The 16557-nt window shown below is 35.4% G+C and overlaps 3 protein-coding genes and 1 pseudogene across 3 annotated transcripts; 2 read left to right on the top strand and 2 right to left on the bottom strand.

The window, feature by feature from the left end:
- LOC18587748 (gamma-glutamylcyclotransferase 2-3) lies at nt 3145–3648 on the bottom strand. The gene has a single exon (XM_018127104.1). The coding sequence runs from the start codon at nt 3646–3648 to the stop codon at nt 3145–3147; it is 504 nt and encodes a 167-aa protein (XP_017982593.1).
- Nucleotides 4629–9714, bottom strand: LOC18587747. The gene is made up of 9 exons (XM_007011730.2): nt 9310–9714; nt 8883–9100; nt 7809–7990; nt 7435–7719; nt 7286–7344; nt 7149–7185; nt 6957–7028; nt 6529–6853; nt 4629–5456 (listed from the first exon to the last, which is right to left on the bottom strand). Exons 1-9 carry the CDS (start codon nt 9437–9439, stop codon nt 5091–5093), a joined length of 1674 nt encoding a protein of 557 aa, XP_007011792.2. The 5' UTR covers nt 9440–9714; the 3' UTR covers nt 4629–5090.
- Nucleotides 10073–13032, top strand: LOC18587746 (40S ribosomal protein S11). Its single transcript, XM_007011729.2, has 6 exons — nt 10073–10099; nt 11410–11489; nt 11605–11705; nt 12376–12520; nt 12608–12697; nt 12783–13032. Exons 1-6 carry the CDS (start codon nt 10073–10075, stop codon nt 12871–12873), a joined length of 534 nt encoding a protein of 177 aa, XP_007011791.2. The 3' UTR covers nt 12874–13032.
- On the top strand, nt 14356–16451 carry LOC18587745 (annotated as a pseudogene).

The raw sequence follows: 16557 nt of genomic DNA, 5'->3' as shown, positions 1-16557 counted from the left end.
TCATCTGGTCATCAAAGGCCGGAGTTAACCGTCCTAATCTAGCTTTTGGTAAAGATAACTATATAAATTATTTACTTAAATTTATTATATAATATTATTACCTAATTAGATTATAATATTTAATTAAATTAATACTACAATACTATTAGTTAATTCGAATTACATTATACATAAGATTAATCTTATATATATATAAATACATTCTTTATAATATATATAATTTCATAATATAAAATCAAAACTTCGAATTCATAAAAGAAATAAATTTAAAAATCACGAGGTCATTTAAGATTTTGTTTAAAATATAAACAATGTTAGGCAATCTATTATTCATCATAATATCATCTAAGCTGCTTCATTTTCAATTCTCGTTGTTACTGCTTCAAACTCAATTGTCATCACTTGATTGGCTCTTTGATTTGCTTTTCACGGATTTTTTTATTTTTTTGTATTTTGTATATTTTGGTGTGTCCTGTTGCCATTGATTGATTTTCCAATCTACTATAACCCTAAACATCCAAAATTCTTGTATGCAGGTGCGTCTTATCTTCAAAATAGTTTATATTGTCATTATTATAATTTTAGCCGCCTACTACACTGTTATAGTTTCAGTTGCTCACTTAAGAGAAGTCCATAAACTTCTTGGCATCTCATTCGTGCTCTTGTACGTAGTGGTTTCAATGATGCACTTTTCCTTATCATCCTTGGATATTGTTAAAATACTGTAGCAGTGATCATTCCTTCTATGCTTGTATTAATTAAACATGGATCAAGAACAAGCAACTATGAAGCGAGGTAGGGCGAATTTGCAAAGCTAGATAGAATATAATATCATCATCTATACTGTTCTGTCACGTCCTCTTTTGTATCATTTTTCATCACGTCATTACTTACATTATATAATTAGTTTCAAAATTTATTAGTTAAAATTATATTATAGTATTTTTAATTAGTTAAAGTTAGATTATAAATAAGATTAGTGTTATATATATTCATTAAATTATGTAATTGTATACAATTTAAATTTTAATGTAATTGTATTTTAATTTCTTCACCAACAGTGCAAACTCGATCTGAAGGTCAATAAAAAAAAAGATTGCAGAACAGAGTTATACATGGGGACCAAAGGATCAGATTAATTGAAGTACATGGGTGGATTCTAATAATAATTAAAGAATTAAATATAATTTATAAAAGATAATTTAAAATTTAAAATTATATTTGAAATAATTAATGAATTTGAATAAATATTACATTAATTTAAGTAATTTATAAAAAAATATAATATATAATATTAAAATTATTATTTATAAATCTTGTTTGAATATTGATATGTTATAACCATTATATGATCTCATGATGTGGAATAATTTTACTATTCAAATCCTTCTCAAACTCGATTATAAGATATTAATTAAGTACAAAAAAGGTTATCCATGGTCTTCCTTAAATATGTAGGTGTCGACGTTCCCAACAAAACAAAATCTTTTAATATCTGGATTTGGTTTTGGAAGGTTTTCCATCTCAAAAAAGTGAAGCTCAAATTTTGGGTAAATAGGCCCATTTCATTTATGGGCCTCAACAAGAACTTAGTTGGCCTTTAACGTGCTCAGTCAATCTGTTTTGGTGCTAAGAGCTTAGGTTCATTTTTTCAGCCGAACGTCTAACTTGACAGCGTGCAGGCTGAACTGGGTTCATGAGTTTATATGGACATGGATGTTGTCAAGCCTACCAACTCCACGCCCCGTCCAGGGATACATGAGGCGTGTAGAAGGCCTGTCGTCGAGCAACCAAGAGGATTCGGCAGCAGGGAAATTACAGAGGATTTTTTTAGTTTAGAACACTTGCCCTTTCCAGACCAGCAGCTCCCGATGATCACTGTAGAAACATCTCTTCGAACCATGTTCCCTAGCTAGAAACATAGGATCTCCTTACTGGAGGAAACAAAACTCAACAACCAGCCGTACTTTGCTTTTTCAGCCAGAACTGGATAGCACAACCCAGCCTTACATCCTTTTACAAAGAAAAAAAAGCGCAGCATTGTACCAATAGGAAGTGTCTCGGACAACAGAAACCAAACCAGACTATCATAACAAAGTAATGCTTGTTGAATGGAGAGTATCACTACAAGTTACTACTCCATTTAGCTATTTATCAATTTATATGTAAATATATATGCATGTATTATCTATATGTATTTTTTATACTAAATAAAAGTAGATTCATACATAAATAAAGATAAAAGATGGTCCCCTTCAAAATACTATCAATCCCTTCCCAACCCTCTCCCATTGCAGTGATCACCCACATCTCAAGCAACCTCCGAATTCCTCCCAACAATTCACACTGCCGTAAGCAGAAACCAAGGACAGGTGATGATGCACCCCCAGGCCCCTTTCATACCCAACAATTCATTGAAAGGGCACCTTCACCCCACCCTTAAGATCTGTGATAATGCTCAAACCATCATCACCCCATCATCCCTAACACCCACGATCACAGTTCCCTCCCCCTTCCCCCCCTCCCTCCTCTCAATAGAAACCGTCCCGCCCTAGCTTACCACACACTGTCTAGAACTAAACATATACAGAAGAGGATTCCATCACGTAGGGAAGGAGCACCGTTCCTCAAAAGAATTGGGATCAAAAAACTGAAACTGAAGTTTCTTCCTTCATTTGGTTGTGGAAAGAAAGTAGTAGCAAGAACATTGAAAGGAATCACCATGGCCATGGCAGAGAATTTTTAACCATATCCACATGTAATGGAAATCCCCCCACAATAATTATACAAATTATTTACTCTTTTTTTTTGTTAAGATAGCTTTAAATGTGAAACGCCCTCGATTTCGTCATCAAGAACAATCAGGTTTAATAGGGCAATATCCAAATTAAGAATAGGGAGACATCCTTTTCTCTACACTGTTTGCCTGTGTAGAGAAATTTATTGTTGTAGAATTGGGATGACTGTATCTGTATCCCACACTATATGAAATCTGTCGCTCCATGTAGTGGTACTGATGTCCACACATCTATCATGCTGCCCTGAGTTTCTCTTTTAATTTGTTTTCCCTTTCCTCCTTTTTGCATCATGACGCAATCAGCTGCCTTTCTGAAAGAATGCGCCTCACTTCATTTGCAAGATCCATTACATGTTTATCTTTGCATCCAAGTAGAAGAAGAGCCTTTTTCTAGTTGGAAGAGGAAGTCTGTTTGGTCCCGAGGGGCCTTCAGCATTAATAATTTGTTTGGCAATCTCTTCAAGAGAAGCAGGCCCCAAATAGTTCTTATTAAGCTTCTTGTCTGGAGATGCTATGTTCACCCCAGGAATGGCTAGAATTGTAGCTGTGGGATCAGTGAAGAAATCAAAATAAGCTTTCTTGTCATACTGCTTCTCCCTCACTTCTAAATGCGTTATCGCATTTTCTTTATCTTCTTTCTTGGATATCTTGTACGCAGCTCCCCAACAGACTTCCCCATTAGCAGGCTCCAGTGTGACGGTCCTGCCTGGACACTCGGGCGTCCCCATGTGGTCGGTTTTCGCTTGGTAGAAGACATGGCGATAATCTTTGATGAAGCCAACAAGACGATCATCATAGTTAAACCCGGCTTTCCAAATAAGAGAGCCGTACCCAAATACCCACATCCCCATTTTCTTCTTTTCTTCAGTATTATTATTATTCTCTCCTTCGAGAGCTCCCACAACAGTGGAGAAAGAGAGATACAAATTATTTACTCGTAATTATTATACAATATTATTACCTAATTAGACTATAATATCTAGTTAGACTAAAACTATAATACTGTTACTTAATTAGAATTACATTATATATAGGATTAATCTTATATATATACAGGTATTTACATTCTCTGTAATATACACAATTTCATAATATAAGATTAGAGCTTCATATTCGAAAGAGAGAGCAATCTAAAGATCACAAGGTCATTTAGAATTCTGTTTCAAATATCAGCAATGTCAGGCAGTCAATTGGTCATCTCAGATTCAATTAGCAGCAGCACATCAGCAACGGCAGGCAGTCTATCGTTCATCTCAGATTCAATTGTCATCACTGCTGCTTCAAATTCAATTGCCATCACTAGATTGGCTCTTTGGATTTCTTATCAAGGATTTTTTTTGTATTTTGTTTTTTTTGGCGTGTCTTATTACTATTAATCGAAATTTCTTGTCCCCATATGCATATACTCTTGAGTTTTTTTACTGTTTTATCCTTAAAATTCCCTAAACCCTAAACCTACGTACCCCGTGAAGCTAATAGCTGTGCAGACTGGATGGCCAGCAACCACAGTAACTTTCCACTGGGTCTTCATATATTTGAGACTCCTCCTCGTATAGGTTCACTATTGTTAGCTGATAAATTAGGCCTTGAGACTGAATGGCCCAGACTTTTGTAATGCTTCTTTATTAATTAGATTTTCCCATTAACCAAAAAAAAAAATAGAATAATACAAAATATTATCCATTACCGTTTAAGGTGTCGCGTTCCTAACAAAACAAAACCTTTGCATATCGGATATAGGCTGAGTTAGGCTTTGGAAAGTGTCCCAACTCAAATATGTGAAGGCCAAAATTTGGATATAAAAGCCCATTTTATATATAAAGAAATGGGATCAACAAACAGAAACTGAAGTTTCTTCATTCATTTGGTTGTGGAAAGAAAGTAGTAGCAAAAACATTGAAAGGAATCACCATGGCCATGGCAGAGAATTGTTAACCAAACGTCCACATGTAATGAAATCCCCCAAAACAAATCCTTTCAATCTGATTCTCTGCGAGTCTTTTAACATTACAGCATTACATATCCACACCTGAATCTAACTGCCATTTTCAGGCTCATTCCTGTTCTATGAATAGAGGGCCATTTTCCAGTAGCTGTAGCTTGACTCTATCGCGAAATCCGGAATGTAGAACACCCATTCATGGTCCTGGATTCTTTGATTTATGGCGTTGATTGGTCTGTAACCAAAGCAAAGCAAACTATAGAAAAAGGCTTACAACAGAGTGAAGCTGCAAATACAAACCGCACAGAAAGAGTCCTCATTCCAGCACACAAAGTGAACTAAAAGCTTCTTTCAAGAGTCTTTGTCCGCTTCAGGACCCTCACTTAATTGTTGCCCATAGAGGCGATGGCGTCTCTCTCGCCCATAGATTACCCAGAAGATCAAAGAGAGCATAACTGCAGTTGAGACCATTACCAGTCCGACATAGATCCATCTACTATATCGCCGGAGACCAGGGCAGTGTTCGACATAAATGCCCGTAAAAGTTTCCCGCACAAATGTGCAGTCTTGTAGCTGAACAAGGAAAGGAGCATAATTATACAATGCAGAACCCACATTTACTGCTGCCGTCATCTGGTCATAAAAGGCCGGAGTTAACCGTCCTGTCGTGATGCATATTCCAGTTGCAGAAACCTGACAGACATAATTCCTCCATACCTGCAGCAGAAGAACACAAGTTTATATGCCTAATTCTAACTTTTACCGATTGGGAGAAAGATTCAGTAAAGTTTCCTCTTAAAATAATTATACAAATTATCTGCTTGTAATTAATATACAATATTATTACCTAATCAGACTATAATATCTAGTTAGACTAATACTACAATACTATTAAATTAGTTAAAAAGAGACTATGAATAAGATTAATCTTTTATATATATATATACACGTTCTCTAGTATAATTTTATAATATAAGATTAGAGCTTCATTTTTGAGAGAGAAAGAAATCTAAAGATCACAAGGTCATTTAGTATTGTATTTCAAATATCAGCAATGTTAGGCAGTCTATTGTTCATCTCAGATTCAATTGTCATCTCTGCTGCTTCAGATTCAATTGTCATCACTAGATAGGCTCTTTGGTTTTCTTATCACGGATTTTTTTTGTATTTTGTATTTTTTGGCGTGTCCTGTTACCATTGATTAATTTTCCGATCTACTGTGACCTTGGATATTGGTTAAATAGTGTTAGCAGTAATCTTTCCAGCTATTCCTTCGATGCTTGCATTGATTAAACGTGGGTCATGAACAAGCAACTATGAAGCACCGGAGCACGAATTTGCAAAGCTAGATAGAATGTAACGTCATCATTTGTGTCATGTTTCGTCACATGACATCATCTTTTGTGCAGCTAATTTCAAGACTCAAGTTGGCACCTATTTACCTTGTTAGATTATAATAGCTAGTTATACTATCATACTTTTAATTAGTTAAGAGTTAAATTATGAATAGGATTAGTGTTAGTGTTTTATATATATACCTCGTTCACCTATGTAATTACATATAATTTAGATTTCTTTGTAATATATATAATTTTATAATAAAATATTTCTCTTCTTGCAACATACCTTATGAGATGAAGATAATTTATGCTGTAATGGTAATCTTTTTTGTCATAACATAAATTGAGATCATGCAAAAAGAAGGAAAAAAAAACCATATAGAAATTATGGCAACCTACTTTGTGAATGTTAATAATGTAGTCAAAGTTGCTAGATCCAGTAAATTTACCTCTGTTGCGTTATCTGCATTCACCTCACCAGCCGTGCAGACTCGATCTGTAAGGTCAGGAAAGAAAGGATTGCAGAGTATGGGGACCAAGGGACCAGATTGATTGAAGTACATGGGTGGAAAGTTTGGTGAAAAGTTGATGTTCGACACGTTGGTTATGACCTGGTTAATCACTTCGACAAGCTGAGAAGTAACTTCCTTGCTTTTCAACAATGTTTCTTGAGCTGTCGCATTGTCCACACAAGGCAGTATATCATCTAAAGCTGTCTGAGCAGTGGGATTTTGAACCCAATCATGCATTGCAACACAGGTATCTGCAGCCACACTAGCACGTACATCAAACAATAGATCAGTTAGGACTTCAGATTAGAAGCAGTAAGATGTAGAAATTGTAGGTTCATAAGCTTCTGAGCTATGTCAAAACTTACTTATGGAGAAGAAGGAATGTACCACAAAGAATAAATGTTCCAGTTACAAGCATCCATCCCAGTATCACCAGGCTGCAACAGATATAATTTTAAACCATTCCATTATGAGAAAACCCGGTTGGTATCCAAATAAAATCAGAGAAAATACCGTATAATGAAATTATATGTTTCCCTCATCATTAACTTACTCACATGTAAACAAGAAGCTGCATCCCGAAAACTGAGAATACTGAAAGAAAATCACATTGCATAAACAAATTAACTTGCAAACTTTATAAATTCTGGAAAAGAATCAACAACTACTTAGTCAAGAAAGCAGAGGGGCTTACAGAATCCAAGAAATGTCAAGAGAAGCATAATAGCAGCTACTACAATAAGAGCCACTCTCCTGCAAGAGCATTGACATACAGCTTTAATGAACAAAGCTTTTTCTGGTAGCACGATAACATAAACATCAAATTAAGAATCCCTCACTCACACAGAATCTAGGAGGTCTCGAATGTCATCCGAATTATCCACTGTTTTGTCAGCTAGAGTGCTTGCAGAAGAATTAATTTTTGCTCCTATCTCATCAATATCAGTTAGGACATTAGAAGGTAGAAAGACTTTATCCACTCCAATCTGCTTAGCTGATGCAAGAGCGTCTGACACATCCCTTAGTTTCCCAACAGTCATATCTGCCTGATTTACAACATATTGCAATGTCTTTGTGGTACTATCGTGAAACCTCCCCTGACCAACATATAGGACAATGCAGCCAAGTCTGAAACCACATAATAAAAGTGTTCAAATTTAGGAACACCGTGAAGCATCACTAAGCATGAAGTTGACACAAGAGAAAGATGCATTTACATTGCAGCAACAGCGAATAATATAAGGAAGATGAGAGAGATTGCATAAGCAATTCGAGAATATCCGTATGGCGGCCTTTTACAGCAGAAATAGCAGAGAAAGATGAGCAATAAGCAGAGCCCGAAGCCAACAAACCAGATTGCAGCAATTGCAAACAGGGGAACTGCAGTAAATGCCACAGACTGCATTTAAACAAAAATGGAAATTAAGGATTAGCTAGGACATAAATCTTAAACCGATACTGACCAGCTAGATCAATTACATGTAATCCAACTTTTAGGACATGAAAATGGAGAAAAAAGGGTACGAAGATGAAAAAGTTGAAAAGAAAATTAGTGTAATATGAGCTAAATCCGAGAACAAATATGTTGTACTAATATGAAAGGGTCCACCTATCTCCTGCTTCAATAAGGGAAATAAGAAAAATATGGTATGCCTAAGAATGAGATCTTACAAGGATCAATCAACTTGCTTACATTCTTAACTTCACATCATCCAGCATCAAGAACCTGCCTTGTTCCCCCAAAGCAGGAACCATGTCTCATTCCTGATTTGCTCAATACTTACTAAACATGGAAAATACATAAAAAAAAATACAACTCCAAAAGGGAATTGCAGCAGTAATGGCATCCTATTCCTGACACCAGCTCAGCATTTGTGCAAAGCATCAATGTGGCTAACTGGAGTACTTGCTGCGATGGTTATTTGGTTAGAAAGAAAGAATTAGTTTCTTAATCCTATGCTGTAGAATCTCTTGTTTTTCGCCAGATACGGTATTCTAAAATTGAAAAGACAAAAAGAAGGGTATGATGGGGGATCTCAACCAGAATGTCTGACAAGCAAGTATACACCACCGGTCTAAATCACAAATTCTAGAGGACCTAAATGTAAAATACCCACGTGCCAACATTGAAAATTTGGACCAGGGCCAAGGGTCGAACCGTAATCATATGCTGGCAAGTGGAAAATAACTGGACATGGGTACACGGCCATGATCATGTCCCAAAAAGAGAGAAAGTAGAAAAAATAAATAAAACACGGTTCATCTTGGGCTCTTGGGTCTGACAAACTTACAGCCCAGTAATGGCGCTCCCTGATGTTCCATCCTCCTGTGTATCTCTTGAACCCGTTAAGAGGATCTTTCCTGTAAGTCCTCTCAGCAGCCAAAACAAGCGATGAACTCACCTCCACCACAGGAATAGGTTCGCCAACCGGCCCTTCCACCACAGACCTCCTCGTAATCTCCCATGAAAACTCCACTGCATACTTTGCCTCACTCCCATTTACTTTCCCTGAAAATGAAAGTCGAAATAAGTAAATAAACTAACACTCACATCTTTCTCTTTTGGACCCCATTGCTTGAAAAATGTAACGTTTATGTATGTTACTGAAACCCCGTGGTTTTGCATTCTTTACCTGGTAAAATTCTGGTAGTAACCAGACAGGAAAGAAGGTTAAGAAAAGACAGGGAACCTGACAAAGAAGCGAACAAGAGAAATACCTGAAGCGGGTCGTACGAGGGGTGTGGGAGACTGAGAGACAGAAACTCCATGAGAGAGTGTTGAAAGGAAGAGAAATGTGATCACGAGAGAAAATGGCAGCCAACTCCAAGCCACCATCATCATCATCATTATTACTCGGAAACAAAGAGAAGTAAATGAAAGAGAGAAAGAGAGAGAGAGGGACGAGACAGTAGACAGTGAAGTGTGGTAACTGTTGCTTGAGAAGAGAAAGGAAAAGCATTGGATACTTCAAAAAAACAATGGCGGACATTTACAGATTTACCACTCGGTACTGTAATCCTCCATTGTATTGGAAAAGATTTCGAGACAGAAATACCCTTTGTGGATTTCGAAGTCTGATGTCCGAATGGTAGATTACTGCTATAAAAAGACACATTTCCCAGTTGAAAACTTAAACTGCCAAGCTGCCATGAAGGAAAAAAAAGACTCTGCTTTTATTTATCGGAATAGTTTCGAAATGAAAGGCATTTCCATTAATTAATATATTTTAAATTTATTTATTTATATTTTTAATATATATATATACACACAATTAAACTAGATATTTAGATTTTATTAATGAAGCAGTATTGAAATCTTAATTAAAATTTTTAAATATAATTCAATCTATCTTTGATTTTTCTAAATAAATTCTATTAAATATTCACCCTCATAATAATAATAATACGAAGATTTCTCGACTCCTAGTGCTCTTGGATGCCACCTAATGCAAACAATTATTTTCAAACATTTGGCGATTGCATGTCACGTATACGTGAAAAAGCTGAGGTTAATAGCCAAGAAAGTCAACCAAATGAGAAAAATCAATAAAGCGGTCCCAGTAAACGCGTTAGCTAATAAGAGCTCGCTGCCCAAGGGATTAGCTTTTGGCCGCGGCTTTATTTTTGACCCCAACCAAAAAGCTATCCAAAATGCACCGCAAAGTCTCTGGCTCTTCCGCTTTTTATGCCCACTCCTCCTGTTCCCGCCTCTTCAATAATATAATAATCATCTGTTAAACAGACCGAGTGTCATAAATGTAATTAAAAACAAAATTAATTTGAGGCAATTCATGGAAGTTACAACAGTTTTTCTTTAGTTAGATAATCATAAAAATTACCTCTAATCACTAGTAACTTAATTTGTAAGATTTATATATCAAATGGTTTATGATTTTTTTTTTACATATTTGTGATCAATTTCATTATTAAAAAACGTCATGTGGTTTTTTTTTCCCTATAAATAATAGTATTGAGAAATTTAAACTTTTAATTATAAACATAAAGAAATATCTTTGTTTTATGAGTAAAATTATTAACATTATGATTAATATTCTTATAATTTTAGTTACCGTAAGAAATAACAATGAGTGAGTAATTAATCCCTCGTTTGAGGTTAATTTCATGAGCGTATCATAAATAATGAGTGTGACACATTACTTGAAATATATATTAGGTACGATCATATATATATATATTCATATGGCTTTTGTTTTTTTGTTTACGAAATAAGTAATTAAAAACTTTTTACAATCCTCACACTATATTTGCAAATCTAATTAATATTAAAAAGAAAAACAATAGGGATAATATCTTAATTTATCATTTTACTTAAGATAATAAATTAAATTTATCATTTATCTTTTGAACAAATATATGACGATTTTTATAATTTAATTTAAAAAAATAAAAAATTAGGAAATTTTCTCATGAAATATTTTTTATTGTAACTTTGTTTAATTTAAAACTAAATTAAAAATTACTATAATAAAATTGCACATATGAAAAAATATTGATAAACTAAAAATTTGAATTATATTATATTCCAAATTAATAAGAGTCTTAGACAAAACCCATTAATCCACAGGAGGCTCGATCCAAAAGAATCGGACCCCTATTGTTTTTGGGTGTGCAAAGGAAAGGGCCCAAGGCCCAGAACAAAATGTTTGCTTGCACACTATTTTATTTATGATTTCTTAATACCAAATTAATGTTTGATTTGCAGAGCATGAAAAGTCATTTTAGTAATTAAGAGAACAGGGTTTTTCCTTATAAGCTCATTCGTAACCGAGTTTCGCTCCTTCTCTCTGCTTGGATTAGGGTTTATCTTGTTGCCTGCTTGGCTTTGTTGAGTCACTCACGGAGAAAGCTTTCTTGAGGCAGCCCAAGGTTTTCCTTTGGTATGTAATCGCTCTCCCATTTTCTCTGTTGGTTTTTACTACAAATTAGCTTTTTATTTATCGTAAACAAAATGAATTTGCAATTGGTGTGACGTTTCTTAATGTTTTTGTTTAGCTCGAAGAAGTCGGGGAAGGGGAAGAGGTCAGGGAAGGGAGGGAATCGTTTATGGAAGAGCATTGGGTTGGGTTTTAAGACACCCAGAGAGGCAATCGAAGGTTTATTCTCTGTTACTTTTTTGATGTTTTTAGCTTAGAATATTGTCGATGTATGAATTTTGGTTACTTGTTTTAACGTATGCTTTCCCGCAGTGTAACATTAAGATAGAATAAGCTTTGCAAAGAGTTATAGTCCTGCGTTAGCTTTTGCTTTTCACTTGGTATTACTATGTTTCTATCATTTGTTGCAGCTGGAGATTTCCACCATTTCCATGTTTAGTGTAAAACTGAAGTTTTTTTTGTCAATATTATAATAATTCTTTGGCTTTTATATAAAATGTGATATTTGGTCAACTAAAATTATACACTGAAGTTATAATCACTGAACTAAAATGGGTTTATCCAATCTACTCTGATTTTTTCCCTATGCTCTAGTTTGAGAGCTTTGCTTCTCTCATTCATAGTATGTAAATGTTCTACATTCAAAACATGTTAGTGGGTGAAGTGAGTTTAGCTGAAATGATGCTCTTCTGCCACAATAATTTGCTTTCATGGTGCAATCCTGGGATCCTGTGTTTTCTTAGTCATTAATGTTGACTATGATTTTGGTCTCTTATTTCAGTAATAATCTTTGGTGTTCTGTATTTTTAGGCAGAGCATTCTATCTGTCCAAAATCTTTAGCTGTGTTGGATAGGAGATAATTGATTTCTTTTGCTATGCTATGCTTAGGTACTTATATTGCTAAAAAGTGCCCATTCACCGACACTGTTTCTATCAGGGGACGTATCCTAGCTGGTACTTGCCACGGTGCAAAGATGATGAGAACCATCATTGTTCGACGCAACTATCTTCATTATGTTAAGAAATATCAGAGGCAAGACCTTCAAACAAATTTTAAATCTGGTTTATCATTGTTCCTTTTGGTGAATAATAATGTAACGTTTCATGCCATTACATCTAGATATGAGAAGAGGCACTCAAACATCCCAGCACATATATCCCCATGCTTTCGAGTTAAGGAGGGAGATCATGTTATCATCGGCCAGTGCAGGTTCTATTCTGTACCTCTAATTTATCCAGTTTCATGAAAATACCCAGATTCTTATTCATGTTTATAAATTTCCTTTTTTCCACAGGCCCTTGTCAAAGACACTGAGATTCAATGTGTTGAAAGTGATACCAGCTGGTTCTTCTGGTGGTGGCAAGAAAGCCTTTACAGGGATATGAGTTTGATTCTTCGATTCAATTAGTTGATGGGAGAAATTTTCTATTTATAGTATGTTGTAACTTTGGGTGCATCAATTTCTATTTAAGGTGTGAAGTTGAAACATCAAGAATATGTCAATCATAATATGATATGGCCAAAAGAAAGGAATTTGTTAATGATTCTTTCTAAACAATTTTGATCCTTATGGATTATTTTTCACCATTTTTATCCAAATTATTAAAAAAAAAACTGACTTGTAGTGTTCCTTGGCTATATAATATTAAGTAAATGCTCATTTACATATACATATGTGAAGTACTTAAATTGGTTGATTAAGTAAATCTCAAACTTGCATTATCTTATCCCTATCCTCGTGATTTGTAACTATCTACGCATCATTATGTCTGTCTTTTATCCATTTTTTTATTAAAAGAATTCAATTTTAATCAATATTTTTAATAAGGTCATGAAGGTAGAAATTTTTTAAAATTATGTTTGTTCGTCATAAATTTCTTTTGTCAAATTTAACTAAATTTAATAAAATCACAAAATAATTAATGATTTTGAAAGTAAAAGAAATTAAGATGGAGTCCGTGTGGAGTTGTTGATCGGTTGATTTTCGTCACCTCAAAATTAGGTATTACATAACACTCATGGAGTCCATTGAACTTTATGCCGTCGATCTATTATGAGAGGTGTACGTTGTGACTATTTTAATTTGTTAAATAAAATTTTGAGGTATTTATTGGGATTTATTAATGTATGGAAAAATATATTACTGTATAGGTTATTCAAATAGGAACATATGAATCAAATATTTTGATTATTAATGTGTGTATCAAATGTTAATTCATATTTGATTTTGGTTATTAATGTGTGTATTGTGTATTGCGTTGAAGTCACTAGCAAACAATTAATTAAAGATTTTGGATAGCATATTGGTTTAGTGCTAATAAATTTACTATTAAAAAAATGTGCATCACGTTAATGTGTATTCGTGAATAATATCATTAATGTGTATCGTGAATCTAATATTTGACAAATTTTTTTATGAATATAACTTTTTAATATCTTGTTAGTATGATAGCTTTTAAGAAACTTTTTTAGGGGTAATGCTTCAATTTTATCAAAGGATGTAATGAGAATTTCATCTCATAAGTTATTTTGATATAAGTATACTATTTTTATTTCCTTTAAATAAATCACAATCTTATATACTCATTTTATCTCTAACTATATTTTTTTTATTTTTAATTAAAATTTTACATGTTAAAAACTTTAATTTTAATATATTTTGTATTAAAATTTATTTTTTTATTATCAAATTTATAATATAAAAAATTAAGAATATTAACTGTTAAAATAGTAAAAATGATTTTATTTTGAGACATGCATGAAGTGTTGGGATTAGGGTTTATAAAAAGGGTAGATAAGCACCAAAATCTAAAGTCAGTACACTCTTCCATTATACTCTCAATTAATTCATAAAGAAAACGGCCACCATGTACAGAGTAGCAAGTGCATCGCAATATTTGGCGATCACCGGCGTCGGCATCGACGACATAAAGCTTGCCAAAAAGTCATGGATATTGCCAGGCCAGAGCTGCACCCGTTTCGATGTCACTCCTGTGAATTACACGTTCGAAGTCTAAGCCATGAGCGCGGAGAAACTCCCTTTTATCCTTCCCGCTGTCTTCACGATTGGCCCACGCGTGGACGATGAAGAGAGTCTCCTCAAATATGCCAAGCTTATGTCTCCCCATGACAAAAACTCCAACCATGTCAATGAACTCGTACAGGGTGTCATTGAAGGAGAAACTAGGGTCCTGGCTGCTTCGATGACTATGGAGGAGATATTCAAAGGAACCAAGGAGTTTAAGCAGGAGGTTTTTGAGAAGGTTCAGCTTGAACTTAACCAGTTTGGGCTTTTGATATACAATGCCAACGTTAAACAACTTGTTGATGTGCCGGGGCACGAGTACTTTTCTTACTTGGGTCAAAAGACTCGAATGGAGGCTGCTAATCAAGCCAAAGTTGACGTGGCGGAGGCAAAGATGAAGGGAGAGATGGGGGCCAAGCTAAGGGAAGGGCAAACGGTTCAAAACGCTGCAAAAATTAATGCAGAAACGAAGATTGTATCGACGCAGAGGCAGGGTGAAGGGACAAAGGAGGAGATAAAGGTGAGGAGTGAGGTGAAAGTTTATGAGAACCAAAGAGAGGCTGAGTTAGCGGAGGCAAATGCGGTTTTGGCGAAGAAGAAAGCGGGGTGGGCTAAAGAGACTCAAGTGGCGGAGGTGGAGGCTTCCAAGGCCGTGGCGTTGAGGGATGCTGAGTTGCAGAAGGAGGTGGAGAAGATGAATGCTGTGACCCAGACCGAGAAGCTCAAGGCCGAGCGTCTTAGTCAAGCCAGCGTTGAGTATGAGATAAAGGTAAGTAATTATGTTTTGTAATTTTCTATGTTGTTTTTGTTGTGGTTTCTGTTGTTTTCTTTTGGAATCTTTGTTGTTTCCTTCCTGTAGATTTCACTGCAACTATGATTATGTGCTGTCCTATGATTATTCTGATATGATGATTGCCTTTAACGTTTTACTGCTCTGCTGCATTGCACCTGGGAGACTTTTGTTGCTCTCTTGGTTTGCTTTTAGGCATACCGAGCCATGCATCAACTAGGACAGGACTTGAAATACTGTAACTCTAGACAATATTACAGTAGATCTTAAGTGATTTATGGCTTGGATCAAGAGAAAGATATGCTTCAATTTTAGGATGAACTTCAGTACTGTCCATGAAACAACATAATTGTCTTCCTTTTTCCCAGTTGTCTGTGGTGATTCTTGCCATTTTTGTTGAAGGATCTTCCCCTGTTCATAGACTTGGTTTTATCTCTACCTTTGAACCTTGATCGCGCCATGATCTTTCCCCATTTTTTATAAAAGTGCGAGAAGCAAATTGGGAGCTCTACCAGAAGCAGAAAGAGGCGGAAGCTGTTCTGTATGAGAAGGAAAAACAGGCTGCAGCACAAAAGGCACTTGCAGATGCTGCCTTTTATTCTCGACAGAAAGTTGCTGATGGTGAATTGTATGCAAAGCAAAAAGAGGCAGAAGGACTTGTGGCACTTGGAAAAGCTCAAGGCCTGTATCTACACACACTCTTAAATGCACTGGGAGGCAACTACGCAGCCCTCAGGGATTACATGATGATCAATGCTGGAACGTTTCAAGACATTGCCAAGATTAACGCAGAAGCTGTGCGTGGATTAAATCTCAAGATTAGCATTTGGACTAATGGCGGGGAGGCAACAGATGGGACTGGAGCTTCTCCTGCAGGTGGTAATGCCATGAAGGAGGTTGCTGGTGTTTACCGGATGTTGCCACCATTGTTTCAGACGGTTTACGACCAAACTGGGATGCTACCACCACCATTCATGGGCACATTATCTGCCTCAAAACAACCCACAATGGATTAAGACATGATTTCAAATCATGCTGCTTTGCCTTTGTCATGTTTTAGCAGTGTCTGAGGTTAAATAATCTTATCATAAACTAGCTGGAGACTGAACTGTTCTGTTTGATTTATAACTCAGGACTTTTTTGGTGCTTTGTTTATCAATGCAGAGGTTTGATTTCTGACATGTTGATGTCATTTTGTCCCATGGATTCTGATTTTGTAAGTGATGGAAAGTAAACCAGTAACTTTCACTTCCC

Source organism: Theobroma cacao, chromosome 9 (assembly GCF_000208745.1).
Source record: "Theobroma cacao cultivar B97-61/B2 chromosome 9, Criollo_cocoa_genome_V2, whole genome shotgun sequence".
Classification (NCBI taxonomy): domain Eukaryota; kingdom Viridiplantae; phylum Streptophyta; class Magnoliopsida; order Malvales; family Malvaceae; genus Theobroma; species Theobroma cacao.
The sequence above is the reverse complement of the archived record's forward strand: the minus strand, read 5'-3'. Positions and strand labels throughout refer to the sequence as shown.

Coding starts and splice junctions, on each gene's coding strand:
- LOC18587746 (XM_007011729.2), top strand. CDS start 10,073: ATGTCACGTATACGTGAAAAAGCTGAG. Junction 11,706..12,375: donor ACCCAGAGAGGCAATCGAAG/GTTTATTCTCTG, acceptor TGCTATGCTTAG/GTACTTATATTGCTAAAAAG. Junction 12,698..12,782: donor GTTATCATCGGCCAGTGCAG/GTTCTATTCTGT, acceptor TTTTTTCCACAG/GCCCTTGTCAAAGACACTGA.
- LOC18587747 (XM_007011730.2), bottom strand. CDS start 9,439: ATGATGATGATGATGGTGGCTTGGAGTTGGCTGCCATTTTCTCTCGTG. Junction 7,345..7,434: donor CGAGACCTCCTAGATTCTGT/GTGAGTGAGGGA, acceptor ATGCTCTTGCAG/GAGAGTGGCTCTTATTGTAG. Junction 5,457..6,528: donor ATGCAGATAACGCAACAGAG/GTAAATTTACTG, acceptor CTTCTGCTGCAG/GTATGGAGGAATTATGTCTG.
- LOC18587748 (XM_018127104.1), bottom strand. CDS start 3,648: ATGGGGATGTGGGTATTTGGGTACGGCTCTCTTATTTGGAAAGCCGGG.